This window comes from Bufo bufo, chromosome 4 (assembly GCF_905171765.1).
Source record: "Bufo bufo chromosome 4, aBufBuf1.1, whole genome shotgun sequence".
In the NCBI taxonomy this organism is placed as follows: domain Eukaryota; kingdom Metazoa; phylum Chordata; class Amphibia; order Anura; family Bufonidae; genus Bufo; species Bufo bufo.
In genome coordinates, this window is record NC_053392.1 from 88,086,947 (window position 1) to 88,101,182 (window position 14,236).

At 46.1% G+C, this 14,236-nt stretch overlaps 1 protein-coding gene across 2 annotated transcripts in view; it reads left to right on the top strand.

Moving 5' to 3' along the window:
* The window catches only part of KIDINS220 (kinase D interacting substrate 220), a 164,566-nt gene that overhangs the window by 40,259 nt on the left and 110,071 nt on the right, over positions 1-14,236 (top strand). For both annotated transcript variants that reach the window (XM_040427504.1, XM_040427505.1), the window contains exons 4-8: positions 2,544-2,642; positions 3,261-3,359; positions 5,290-5,391; positions 13,268-13,366; positions 13,531-13,728. In XM_040427504.1, the coding sequence (XP_040283438.1) occupies positions 2,544-2,642; positions 3,261-3,359; positions 5,290-5,391; positions 13,268-13,366; positions 13,531-13,728 (597 nt within the window). The remainder of the gene's footprint in view (positions 1-2,543; positions 2,643-3,260; positions 3,360-5,289; positions 5,392-13,267; positions 13,367-13,530; positions 13,729-14,236) is intronic.

The following is a 14,236-nucleotide window of genomic DNA, read 5'->3' on the forward strand; positions in this document are numbered from 1 at the left end:
GGTCCAGGAACGGAGCGGCGGTATATGTAACATGGTATACAGCATTATTGGGGGGCTCTATGGGGGCACCTACTGGGGGCTTTATGACGCGGCTCCGCCTGGCTCCTAACTTTTTTAGCTGGCTCCTAGATTCCAAGGAAATTTGTCAAGCCCTGATTTACAACGTTCATTTGACAGGTTAGATCATGTGGTATTTTTAAAGAGCAGGTTGTTATGGACTCGACAATACCAAATATGTCTACTTTCTTTGGTTGTTTGTTTCAGTTTTACATAAAGCATTTTTGAAAAAAAGATTTTTTTTAGTGTCTCCATATTCTGAAAGCCATATTTTTTTTTTTTTTTGGGCGACTGTCTTATGTAGGGCTAATTTTATTCTGTATGAAATGACTGGTACTATTTTAGGGTGCATATGACTTTTTGATCGCTTGGTATTACACTTTTTGTGACCTTTTTATTAAATTCTTTTTTTACGGAGTTCACCTGAGGGGTTAGTTCATTTGATTTTTATACAACAGGTTCTTACGGATGTGGCGATACCTAACGTGTACTTTTTTATATTTATTTAAGTTTTACACAATAACAGCATTTTTTAAACAAAAGAAAATAATGTTTTAGGGTCTCCATATTCTGAGAGCCATAGTGTTTTTTCTGAACAGCCCCATTGAAGTGATATGGTCCGGATTCAGTGCGGGTGCAATGCGTTCACCTGACGCATTGCACCCGTGCGGAATTCTCGCCCGTGTGAAAGGGGCCTTAGAGTTCTGAAATCTATTGTATTACATTGACATGATACTGTCGGTGTAATACCAAAGACTCCAGAACTCTAAAGGCCCTTGCAGACGAGCGTTGGTCACTCTGCGAGTCCACAGCGCAGCACCCGGCCTGAACTCCCAAAACTGCTGGGGGTCACTTAGCATTATATTAATTTATGATGCTATGTAACCCTTACAGTTCTGGAATGTATTGGATAACACTGGCAGCATTATGTCAGTGTCATTTAATGCATTTCAGAACTGTAAGGGTTACATTGCATCACTATGTGACCCCCGCCAGTGCTGGGAGTTCAGGCAAGGTGCTGCAGGTCCGCGCAGCGTGACCAACGCTTGTCTCCGAGGGCCTTTAGAGTTCTGGAATCTTTGGTATTACACAGACAGTATCAGATCAATGTAATACAATAGATTTCAGAACTCTTAGGGTCCATTCACACGTCCGTTTTTTCTTTCCTGATCTGTTCGGTTTTTTCAGGAACAGATCTGGACCAGATCTGGACCCATTCATTTTCAATGGGTCCTGGAAAAAAACGGACAGCTCAATGTCTGATTTTTTTTCAGGACCCATTGAAAATGAATGGGTCCAGATCTGGTCCAGATCTGTTCCTGAAAAAACGGAACAGATCAGGAAAGAAAAAACGGACGTGTGAATGGACCCTAAGGCCCCATTCACAAGTCCGCAATTTCGTTCCGCATTTTGCGGAACGGAATTGCGACCCATTCATTTCTCGGGGCCGCACCATGTGCTGCCCGGATACGGAATTGCGGAACCGCACTTCCGAGTCCGCAATTCCGTTCCCGAAAAAAATAGAACATGTCCTATTCTTGTCCGCAAGTGCGGTGTGATGTGTGGTGTCTTTTTTTAAAAAATTTTTTAAATTTTTTTTTTTTTTAGATTTCATTCTGGTTTCTCCTGCAACTGGGGCTCACATAGTAGCCTCAATTACAGGGGTAGGCTGTACAGCATCACTGAAGAGCTGATCTGGGTCTGCTAAGACTCAGCAGCTCGTGCAGACTCCTGTCCCCTGTTGGTCACATGACCTCTGTGATATTGCCACTTCCTGATCTTTATAAACTGTGCTCCCTGAGAGCTATGTATGCAGAGATAGAGAAGGCTGGAACAGTGAAAAAGTATAGGGAGCCCCGCTGTCACTGGCAGCCGACTAGCCTGAAGCTGCAAACTTTGTGCAGAGAGATGTACTGACTGCCCAAATGTGTATAGCATTTTTGGTGAATCTGCACAAGGAGAATCAGAACCTTTTTAAGACCTAAAAATGATTCCTGGAATGCAGCCATAGGCCCCATTGACCTGACAGATGGTAAACCAGTGCTCTTTTGGCCTTCATCTGGGTGAAATGCGGTGAAGTGCAGTATATCTTTCTCTTTAGTATGCCACTGTAAAATATGTATACTGTGTGGTATAGTTTTTTTTTAAAACCATTTTTACCTAATGACTGATGTATGCCCCTGCATGGGTATACAGTGGTGTACGGCGAGTGATGCCACCCCAAACGAGATGTGAACAGAGCTCTCAGTTGCTCCTACACAGGGCATCAGGTTTGTAGAACCTATAATGTTCTCAATAAATATGAATACGTGTTTCCCCTTTTTAAATAATGGAGATTATGTAAGAGTGCCCGCACCCTGTAATTGAATGCCAGAGGTTTTAATTTGCACAGTTCTCCTGTGGAGACATCTACAAACCCCCCTGGTAGGTTGCCATGTGTTGTATGGCTTCATCTCCTAACCTTGGGTCTTTTTTTTTTCTTCTAGGATAACTGGACTGCGCTCATTTCTGCTTCCAAAGAAGGGCACGTGGAGATTGTTAAGGAGCTACTGGACTCCGATGCCAACCTGGAGCACCGTGACATGGTACAGTCACCCAACGTTCCCAATGTCGATAGATGTGACACCTATCTACGTGTTTGTTCAGGTTTTGTGTAATTGTAGGTCCGTCAGCTTGGAGTATCCTTGAAATATACAGATTTGATTCTACATGTTTTCCTTCACTTTTTATCTGGAACTTGCCCCAACCAGCCCATAAAAAGACATAGGGATAACTGTTAGACCGGTGTGGGTCCTGGGACCCCCACTGATCACGTGGGCCTGCGGGGCCCCCTCGAAAAGAATGGAGCAGCAGGTTCAGCCAGAAATAGCCAAGTCCAAAGCTTACCTGTTTCTGGCAGGTCCCATAGAGATGAATAGAGTGGCAGTGCGCATGCTTGATCTGCTGCTCCGTTGATTTTGTAGGGCCCAGCTGGGCACAGGGCCCCCGTGGCTAGGTACCGAAATACCCCTTTGTGTTCTGAAGGGGGAAGTGTGCCCTAGAGATATTTCCTTGGCGGACACCTAGCTATTTGCCATCTTTGCCCCAGTTTCCTGAATGGCTGAGAAGTCTTGATCCTGCTTGTTCTTGAACATCATAGTCTTGTATATGTAAAACGTCTTGATTCCTGTCTGTGATTAACTCGGATATTTTCCCTTTTCCAGGGAGGATGGACTGCCCTTATGTGGGCTTCATACAAAGGGTCCACCGAGGTTGCGGAGCTGCTACTCTCTAAGGGAGCAAACCCAAACATAACCGGCCTGGTAAGATGTTCACATGTCAGCATTAAATCTAATGTGTATTTCCTCAGCAGACATCTTGGGATTATACTCTGATTTCTGCTACGGATCTGTTGCTATGCAGAAGATCTGCATTGGGATTCAGTGGGGCTAATCCGCAGCTTTTCCGTGCAGTATGCGTATCATGCTACTTAATTTCATGACGATTGTTTTCTGCAGTGCAGACAAAAATCCATGTGGAAATTTTCCTTTGCGTGTGAATGGGGCTGCGGAAACCTCATTCACATGCATTGGATGCAGATTGTTGCTGCATTTGACATCATGTGAATGGACCCTTATTGTGGGGTGTGATGTTTTTTAGTTTTTTACTATACTTGAATATTCTATAAATGGAGTACAACACAAGGTATTCTGACATAACTGCTTTTACCACCATAGACATTCATAGCACACAAATCTGATCAGCTGTTATCTCGTAGAACTACAGAACTACACCGCTCTGTGTACTGGACAAAGCTGGTAACGGGAGCGCTGTTTCACTGACCATAGACAGTAGCCATGGACAACCCCTTTTAATGCAAACGATGGCGTCGGTGCACCAAGGGACAAAGTCCCTAATGTCCCCATCTGTAGAGGATATGTGAAACCCAGGCATAACTAGTCTCGTTGGGACTCCTGGGTGGGTGATATTTCTAGCCTCATTTAAAGGATAACTGTCATATTTTCACTCAAGATTCAATTTTTATATATGGTGCTGCTGTGGCGTTAATCCATAATCACTAATTATTGTGTTCACATACCACTTGTTTAATAAGATTCCACCCATAGCAACCGCTCCTCACAAGACTTCTTTCTGACTATCTTCTCAAGATGGCCGCCGATGCCCTTACCCTGAGGCTAAGACCTCCCTCCCTAACTACCCAGAATTCATTCGGCTCATCTCGGGAACGCGCAGCCTCACCCCAACCAATCGGCTTTCTCCAGACTTAAACACATCCTCTTCCTCCTGAGTAATCACAAATTTTTATCGCGAATATCGGCACTATCCCGGTCCGACGGGAGCGCGCACGCAGCGTTCGGGACTGCCCACTACTACATCCTCCGTCTTCTGTATATAGAAGATAGGAGACGGAGGACACCTAGCAACGCTGTTTTAGCCACACCACTGAAATGCAGCATGTTCTTTCCTCCCCCAGGCAATTACTAGGTAATTCAATACCTATACAATAGTATTAACTAGGGAACTAAGGTAAACTTAGTCAGACCAATCCAATTACATTTAAAAAAAAGACAGTTACCCTTTAAGGAATGCTCTGCTACTGCGACAGGAACTCTCTCATAGAAGTCAATGAGGCCCCTCCAGACCATTGTGTCTGTGGACCATGTGTCTGCTGTAAAGCAATTTTCTTTATGCTTTCTAAATGCTGTTAAGAACAGCTCAGGCAAGATGGCCGCCCCCGTAATCATGTTCAGAAAATAAAAACAGTCAGAAAATAAAAACAGATTATACAAAAGGAGATGTGCTGCTGCCTGCTTTTAACTGGCAGAGGAAAGTGGTAGCACAGAATTATACCAAATTATTATTATTATTTTTTTTTTATTAATGGGTTCCCTTTTCTGTCTCTTTGAAATTACGTGGTGCTGGGTAGTGTTCCCAGGACCACACTTTGGGTTGGTGGTTATAATTTTTAATCTACATTATGCATTTACTGGTTTTCTTATAACATGGCTTTCCATTATCCCTTTCTCTTGTACTAATAGAACCTGGTGATTATGTGACTGAGTAACTCGAATTATTAAACCGTTTAAATGGGGAAACACTTTTGGGTAAACTTTAATAATTCTCATAAGGTAGACAGACTGCCTTTGTTTAATTATAGGTTTCCATCAGGATGCGATATTTGTGGTTGAGCTGCTTTTAAATATTGTTTTACTTTCTTCTCTCCTGTTTTAGCAATACAGCGTGTATCCGATTATTTGGGCGGCTGGGAGAGGTCACTCTGAGATTGTCAAGCTTTTACTGCAGTATAGAGCCAAGGTCAACTGTTCAGACAAGGTGGGTACTTCAGCTGAAAGACTGTAAAAATTGTCATTGAGATTGACCAGTGTGGACATTTAGTGGACCATTCCTACTGAAGGTAGGCAGCAGGGAGGTTAAATGGGGTTATCCAATAGTATAAATACCCCCCACAATGTCTGGCCACGCCTATAGACAATACTTACCCGGTCCCCGGAATCCACGTCCCTCTGTATCACTGCACGGCCACTGCTGCATCTCCCTTTAACATCTGGCGACGGGGGAGTGTAGCCAATAGCAGGCCGCGATGGTGACCAGCCTCTCTAGCGTCACCCAAAATGACGGTTGAATCACAGTTGTGGCTTGTCACGTGCCACACCACAACCGCATTGACACTCATTAAAGGCAGTGTCGCCATGTAGGCCCAGAGTGGAAGGTCACTTACAGCCTGGTGGCCTGTCCATGGCCTGTTTATATTTTTTACAGCTGACCTTAGGATCTCCCGCTGTATACCTCCAAACAGTGCAATATGTTCCTACTAGTCTCCCACTGGGAACAACAATATTGATTTTTCGTAATAAGATATTCCCCTGGTGGTAGCCTCAAACTGTTTGTTCAGGGCTCTTTCATAATAATTTTTTATTTTTTTTTAATCTATAATCTGTCCCTGCATAATGCCTCTCTGGAAAAGAGAAGGCAATCTAATCTCCTTTCAAAAAGGAAAGGAAAACAGACAGACAGGAACCCAGCTCTTTCTGAGTAACTACCCTTTAACAGAGCTGAGCAAAGAAAATTTGCTTGGCTGCCTGAGAGGCCTTGGTTGGGGTACTATTTCTCCTTATGTAGGGTACTGAGTATGCATGAGGAGTATCAAAAGCCAGTCGATGCTCCTCTGGGCTTCTGGGAAAAATCTATGAAAATTAGCACATCTTATATCTAGGGTTGCACTGGGTATCGATACCCAATCAATACTTTTAGACTTGAATCGATACAATACTAGGCTGCGCTACTGCGCGGCCTAGTATCAGTTAGAGAACATGGCACAGGCAGCTCTTGGCGCACGCCATGTTCTCTTCACTAGCACAGTGGAGAAGGAGGGAGTCCCCCCCCCTCCCGACTGTGATGCGGCTGCCGCTGCCACCAATGGGAGGATAGAAGGGAGCAGGAGGGGAGGGGCTGTGGCCACTGCTCCACCAATGAATAAAAAACACATTCAAGTATAGGCAGTGGGTGCTGGCGGCGGTATCACAGACCCGGCACCCGGCCTCAATAACAGGGCATGTAATCCGCCGAACCGCGGCAATTAACCCCTCAGGTGCAGGTGTTATTGAGGCCGGGTCTGTGATACCGCTGCCTCCTATACTTGAATTAATGTGTTAATTACATTCATTGGTGGCGTAGTGCGCGCCCCAGTATTATAAATTAGAATCATTGGTGGCGCATTGGCCACAGGTGCTCCCCCATTTTTATATTCATTGGTGGCAGTGGCCACAGGGTCCCCTCCTCTTTATTGGTGGCAGTTCCGATCGGAGCCCTAGCAGTGTAATCGCGGGGCTCCGGTCAGTTACCATGGCAGCCAGGATGCTGCTGAAGCCCTGGCTGCCTTGGTAATCTCCCTGCTGCTGTGTGTACTATGCACAGGGCAGCAGGGACAGTGTGAAGTCCTATTCACCCTAATAGAGCTCTATCAGGGTGAATAGGACAAGGGTTCTAGCCCCTGTAATGCCGTGGGCTCCTATGACCAGTTGTAAAGACAGGCAGGGACACAACAAAGTCACTTCTTCAATACAGTTTATTGCTTGTTCCAGCCAACTTACAGTTCATTTCAGCCTGATCGCAGCCAGTTCAAGTCATCCACAATAAAGTCAAGCAGTCTCGGGGCTCCTTTAGAAGCATCCACAGGCCAGTGTTTGCTTCACACGCACCTTGCAGGGTGTGTTTTTCAGCCTCTCACACAAGACACACCCTGCCTCGTGCTGCTGACTTTTAAATGCAATCGTGGACATGGGCCACGTATAATGGATTGTGGATTGTGGGGAGTAAGCACCCACCCAACTCTTTGCTTACTCCCAGTAAAAGCAAGGCCCGGATCAGCTGTTACCAGCTAGACTAGGTAACAACAGTGTCCACTATCTATCTTAGTGGACACTCTAGCTTCTGGCTTCCACTCCACCAAGGTGGGTACCTTGGTGGCACGTCTCAGGTGCACCACAGCAAATGACGATATGCATCTCCTTAATAGGTTTCCTGCACCATTCTGGGAGATACATACCTTCCTTCATATATGAGGCCTGTCACTGCCTCACAACCCTAAGGGGGCTAATATTTAGTAACTAAAAAGTAAAAAACAAAAAACAAAAAAAACACCAAAATACTAAGTTTAAATCGCCCCCTTTCCCAATTTTACATATAAAATTTACAAACAATAAAAAATAAACATATTACATATAGCCACTCCTGAAAAAGTGTGAACTAGTAAAATATTGTAAAAGATTTCCTATGCGGTGAACACCGTAACAGGAAAAAGAAAAAAAAAACCGTGCATTTTTAGTCACCTTCTTTCCCCCAAAAATAGGATAGGACTATTCTATTATGGGCTGGATGTTCCATAAAATATGGGATGCACACTGCTTTTTTTGTGTGTGTGTTTTTTTTTTTTCACATGGTATCGAGTATTACAATACTTTGTTATCGAAATTGAATCAAAATTTCTCTTTCTTTGACCGCCTTTGTGTGCATACCCTTTTTTGTAGCCTTTTGGAGCTTTTTTCGCTTCCCAGCATCCTGCAGCTTCAGTCCGCCGGGGGTGCCTCATTTTTGGCTACACTATCTACTGTAGCCTCTGACTTCTGCTGGGTTTAGGCCAAACTCTTTCCTGACATTTTTTCTGGCTTCCTGTTTTTTTTTTCTAGGGGTGTTGCCTCCCTCATGGCCTTCTAGAGGTCTCTGCAGGGAATTTCCGGTGGGGGGATGAGATGTCCTTCTTCCCAGAGGGTGCTTTCCCCATCTTCACAGTGCCCCCCGCCCGCATGTAGCGTCATTGGTGGGACGTATTATCTTTGGCCCCTGTTCAGTGGTTCGTGTTGTGGCAGGTCCCCTTGCCCTCCATCCCTCCCCCTGTGTTGCATCTGCTCCTGTGGTGGCTGGGGGCTGCTGTGCTATCGGCCTGCCTGGCCTGCATGCGGTGACTGGATCCTGGGCTCAGTCGGGTTACCCTAAACTCTGTTCAGGGGTCACCTTCTCATGTGGGTCCCTCACCTCCACCGTAGCCTGCATCCATTCTCCGCTATGAGGATATTATGGCGTTCTTCCTTGCCCTCATACGGCAGCATCGGGCCCCCCGGCAGTCGTTTGCTTCCTGCCTCGGTCCATTTCAGGGTTCAGAGTCCAATCCCCTGCATCCTGGTTTTCTCCCAGGACGGGACTAGCACTGAGGGAAACACCTCAGGTTTCTTCTGCCTCATCGGGGGACTCCTGCACCGATTCTGACTCGGAACAGAGCATCAGGCGGTCTTCCACCATACAGAATCTCTTTGGGTGGTCAAAGACAAATGTCCACTGAGGAACCTCTCCTCTCCAGGGTTGGTGCCCCCTTTAGTGGATTTTCAGATGGCACTCCCCTGGTTGCACAGGTGATTATCCACACAGGTAACTGAGCTTGCCGCCTTTCCAGTAGGTGGTGTTTTACCCGCCACCGTGTTTAGCACGCCGGCACACCTATGTGGTGTCCCAGGTACGTATGCCTTCCCCTTCACAGGGGGGTACTGGTACCACTGCCAAATGCTGTATCCGGCAGACTTTCCTGGTTCCAATGTATCTCCTTTTCAGCTGGAGTAATTTCACTATTACCAAGGGCTATATTCAACACACCCTCCTAGTCCGAGAGTGGTCCAGTCCACCGTATTACTTCTCCAGAGGCTGTAGCCAATGCACCATCCTGATGCTAGTTTGCACCACGCAACCATATTGCTCCCTTATCGAGCGGAGTACCTATACCGTCTTCACATGCTATAGCCATTTCACCTGTCTGGTTCTAGTGTGCACCATGCAGCCACATTACTCCTTTAGCAAGCGGAGTACCTATACCATTTCCAGATGCTGTAGCCATGTCTCCGCTCTCATTATAGTGTGCACTATTAAGCCAGATTACTCCCATTCTCAGGTGGAGTATTTGTGGTATCTCCAAGTGCTGTGCCCTATTGGTACAATCTGAGGCCCATACTGCTCCTGCATTGCTCTTTCCTGGCTCTAATGTGTGCTATGCAATCATGTGGCCCCTCTTCATGCCGAGTGATGGTGCCATCCCCAGACGCTGTATTCATCATTTTATTCTCGTATGCATCTGGCACCCCATTACCCAAGTCCTCGGCGGTGTACTTGTACTATCTCAAGGCGCTGTATCCGACAAACCATCCGGGTTGTAGTATGTACCTGGTAACCATATGTTCCACCCCTTCTTGGCGGAGTAGAGCTGCCAGTATATGGCTGGCCTGGTCAGATCTGAAACCCGGTGCAGTACCTCCTGAACCAGGCCCTCTGAGTGCACCAAGTCTTCTCATTGCCCCTGAACTAGGCATTATTTTTACTGTATTGCTTGACGCACTATTTAACAAGACTTCTCAATCCTGTTATGCTCCAGACAACCACACTTCATCCTCCATGGGCAGGTTGTTGGCTATCATTCTAGGTTTGTTCTTTGTCAACCCTATAAAGTACTACTGTATTCTGCACCGCCACTTTACACCATTTCATGGATGGAGTACTTGTGTTGTTGTTACTGCCTTTTTGCTTTGTTTTCACAGAGTTACATGGCCCAGTCCTGGCAGAGTACCTGGATCTCCACTGGATGTTCTATCCTGCAGGGATACGAAGCATTGTGAGCACCAGCCGCTGCTGCAGTTTTCGGGTCATTGCTGGGCGTCCTCTCTGATATGGCTGTGACAGGACTAGTGAGCGCCACACACCTACTTGGTGGGTGGAATTTTCCGCTGCTCGCTCTGGTATCGGACATGGTTCCGTAGTTCTTCCGTGGTCTGGGCGTTCTGGGTACTCCCTTATGTTTTCTGATTAGTTGTGCTACATGCCGTTCACTTGGGCCTGTCAGTTTCTTCCCCCTTCCTTGGGGGTTTCATTGTGCTCTGCTGGTAGCTGGTTTGTACATGTCAGTGTAGTCTCTCTGGGCTTCCCCAGGCGAATTCTGCATCCTCTTCTGACATACAGTATGGATGTCTGGCAATTCTTTTACAAAATCCAGGGTGCTGTAATTGCCCCTTCTGGAGCAGTGTTATACAGTATGCTAGTCACTACACTTGGGATGGTTGGTTAACCATGGCTGATGTGTTTTTTTTCATATGGTTGCTACATTTCATTTTTCCTTTGATAATCTGGCTATTATTGTCCTCATGTGGTCCAGTTCTGTGGACTCTACTTGAGCCTCTGACTGGGTAATCCTGCTTCGGAGTCCCTGCCCCAATGATTCTTTGACCATCTAGCTGGCTGGTTCCCTCTGGGGAAGCTACTCATGGCATCTCTGACCACACATGCTCAGTATTTTCACAGCTGCTTCTTTGGGCCCGGTTTGGTTCTTTCCCTCCTGGGTTCCCATAGGCTTGTTTCCCTCTTGAGATTCTAACCTCTGTTCCCGTCTCCCCAGGTTCAGGTCCTGGTACCTGGGAGTTTGTGCTCTGGTTTGCAATTCATTTTGGCCACTTCTGGGATGGAGCTTTCCCTCGATTTGAGAACTGTTCCTCATTAGGCTGTTGGGAGTCCTCTCTCTTCACTTGTATTACCAGGGCCTGTGACTTGTTCCTTTTTTCCTGAGAGTTCATGTGGCCAGGGATTTCTATGGTCTTGCATTTCACAGTGATATTTTGTTCCAGTTTTTCTGAGGCTCGATTCTCGCCTCCTTTGTGTGGGAACCATGTCTTTACGTTCCCTTCTCCTGGCCATTACCAAGGACCTCCTTCTCCCCCAGAGGTTGGCTGCTTTCTCTGGCAGCATGGTGTTTCCACCTTCTTTAGGGTGTTTCTCTTTTCCCACCTGCCTTGCAGTGGAAGGAGGCTTGCTTCTCTTCCCATAGTGAGTCTTTGCTATTCTTTCTCTCAATTGTTTAGCCTCCATTGCCTCCTGTTTTTTTTTCTGTATCCTGGCCTTCACATGGTGTTTGCCACGGACAGGCAATGTTTTTGGTCTGAGACAATTTAGAGTTTTTTCCTTGCCGGGTCTTACTGGTCGGGTTCCTTTGCTTACAAGCCTTATGGAATCACCTTCCTTTTGCCGAAGGGTGGTCCACAGGGTCTTCCTTTAGCTTGTCTCCAGGAAGTTTTTTCTTTGGTTCAGGACTGCTCCTGTCCTTTCCCAAGCACTTTCTCTCCTGCCAGGTTCCCTTATAGTCTAATTTTTATTGTTGGGTCTGTCCTATTATAGATTCTCCTCCTGGAGCATCCTTCTATATGCAGAGCACTAGGCCATTACCAACAGATGCCTTCCGGTTGTGCTGCTCTCCTGTTTCTTCAGGGGGAGCCCTGGTTCTTCCAGATCCTTCCTCGGGCTCTCTAGTGCACACTTGTTCAACTCTCTGTTCTTGCGCAGGACATCTAGCCCTGCTCCCTATTCTCTAGCTTCTTTATTTTTCCCACCTTGGGTGGAGCTGGATGTTTCTCTTTGTTCCTTTCTTGCATATGGCCTTTTTTCCCAGGCACTTGTCCTTGGGATCCTGGCCCATAATTTTTTTTCTTTGGACTCTTCCTGGTCCTGGAGCCTCTCGGCTCACTTCCTTAGTTTTCTATCTACCATTTCATGCTATGGCCTCTCCTGGTCCTGTTGGGTCACATGGTTCTCCTGCACCTATGCGCCCAACTTTTTACATGACATTTCCTTCCCACCCTCTGGGACTGCTTTGGGACGTCCCATGATGCTGTGTCCCCCCAAAGAAAAATTTGATTTTTGTACTTACTGTAAAATCCCTTTCTCGTTCAATTCATTGGGGGACACAGATCCCACCCTCTGTTTTCATTTCTCTGTCACCGGGCTGCTGTTCTTCCTTCCCCGGTCCAGGACATGTTGGTTCTTTGCTTTTGTTTTTCTCTCCTACTGCTATTGGTACAAACTGAATAGCCTAGTGCAGGGATGCTCAACCTGCGGCCCTCCAGCTGTTGTAAAACTACAAATCCCACGATGCCCTTCTGTAGGATGATGGCTGTAGGCTGTCAGGGAATCATGGGAGTTGTAGTTTTGCAACAGCTGGAGGGCCACAGGTTGAGCATGCCTGGCCTAATGTCTGGGTGGAGCCAACCTTTTTAATATCTAGTGTCACCTCCTAGTGGTAACTGGGCGTATACCCATGGTGCTGTGTCCCCCAATGAATTGAACGAGAAAGGGATTTTACGGTAAGTACAAAAATCATATTTTTGGTATCGTGACAACCCTACTTACATCTGCTAGCATCATATAGGCTTAGAAAGGCTGCCTGGCCTACAATACTGCGCACACGTATTACACATACTAGCCGCTCTCTATAATGAGAGAGCACCCCTATACAATGCTACACTCTGTCTCTTTTTGGGAAATTTGGGACAAATTAGGATCCGGTAGAATTAATTTGTGCATCCCTTAAATAAAAAAAGAAACTGTATATATTTTAGTCTATGCAGTGGTATTCTATACTGCAAAAAAATGGTATAGTGACATATACTGGTCTGACTAGGGCTAAAAGGGCCCTCGTTTGGTCTCTGTTATGTGAATAGAGCCCTATGTATTGGGTATATGCCGGGAGCTTCTCCCTTCTTATAAACGGAGGCTCTTTATAGATCTAGGATACTACACTTTTATACAGGAATTCTCACTACCCTCACTTGACCGCCGTCGGCTGCTCTAACATTGGGAATATCCATGATTTTATTTTCTCCCTCTGTAGTATGGCACCACTCCTCTTATCTGGGCTGCAAGAAAAGGCCACCTGGAAAGTGTGAAGTCCCTGCTGCAGAAGGGAGCTGACGTTGACCAAGAAGGAGCTGTAAGTTTCTTCCATCCCCCCCTTTTCTTGTGTGTTTTAGATTAAAAGACAGCAGATTTTCCCATAATTCTGCTGGTTTCCAGGAATCTCTTGTGGAGCTTTTCATCCATTCACTTAAAAAAACCCCTATAACAATAGGTTGATGACGCCAATTCTTGTTGCAGAATTCTATGACTGCTCTGATTGTGGCAGTCAAAGGCGGATACACCGACACGGTCAAGGAGATTCTGAAGAGGAATCCCAATGTCAATCTGACGGATAAAGATGGCAATACCGCCCTCGCTATTGCAGCCAAAGAGGGTCACACTGAGATTGTGCAGGATTTGCTGGATGCCGGTACCTACGTCAACATCCCTGACCGGGTAAGGTGCTTTCTTCTTTTTCTTAAACAATAGGAATGCAGAATATAAAACGCTTGAAATACAACCCATAGGTGCAAAATATGTCGATTTAGAATATGTTTCTCCCAGTTTCATTAAGTTACTGATTTAACATTCCATGCTAATGTCTGGCCAATTAGTGTCATCATCCTGTTACTTGTGGATGCGCGCTGGAGTTGATTTTATGGCCTGTACATGGTGTAGCGCGCATGCGGGCTACAGCTAATTGCTGGGCCGCCCCTGTATTTGCATTTAACGGGGATCCACATGAGGATCCCCCGTCTGGGCCCTTTGTACGTGCTAGCGTGGAAAATAACACAGACATGGTGAGAACATTGTGAGGACTATTTATTTGTGTATGTGCCTAATTACCTGTCAGCAGATTTGTATCTATCACACTGGCTGACCTGTTACATGTGCGCTTGGCAGCTGAAGGCATCTGTGTTGGTCCCATGTTCATACGTGCTCGCATTACTGAGAAATATGATGT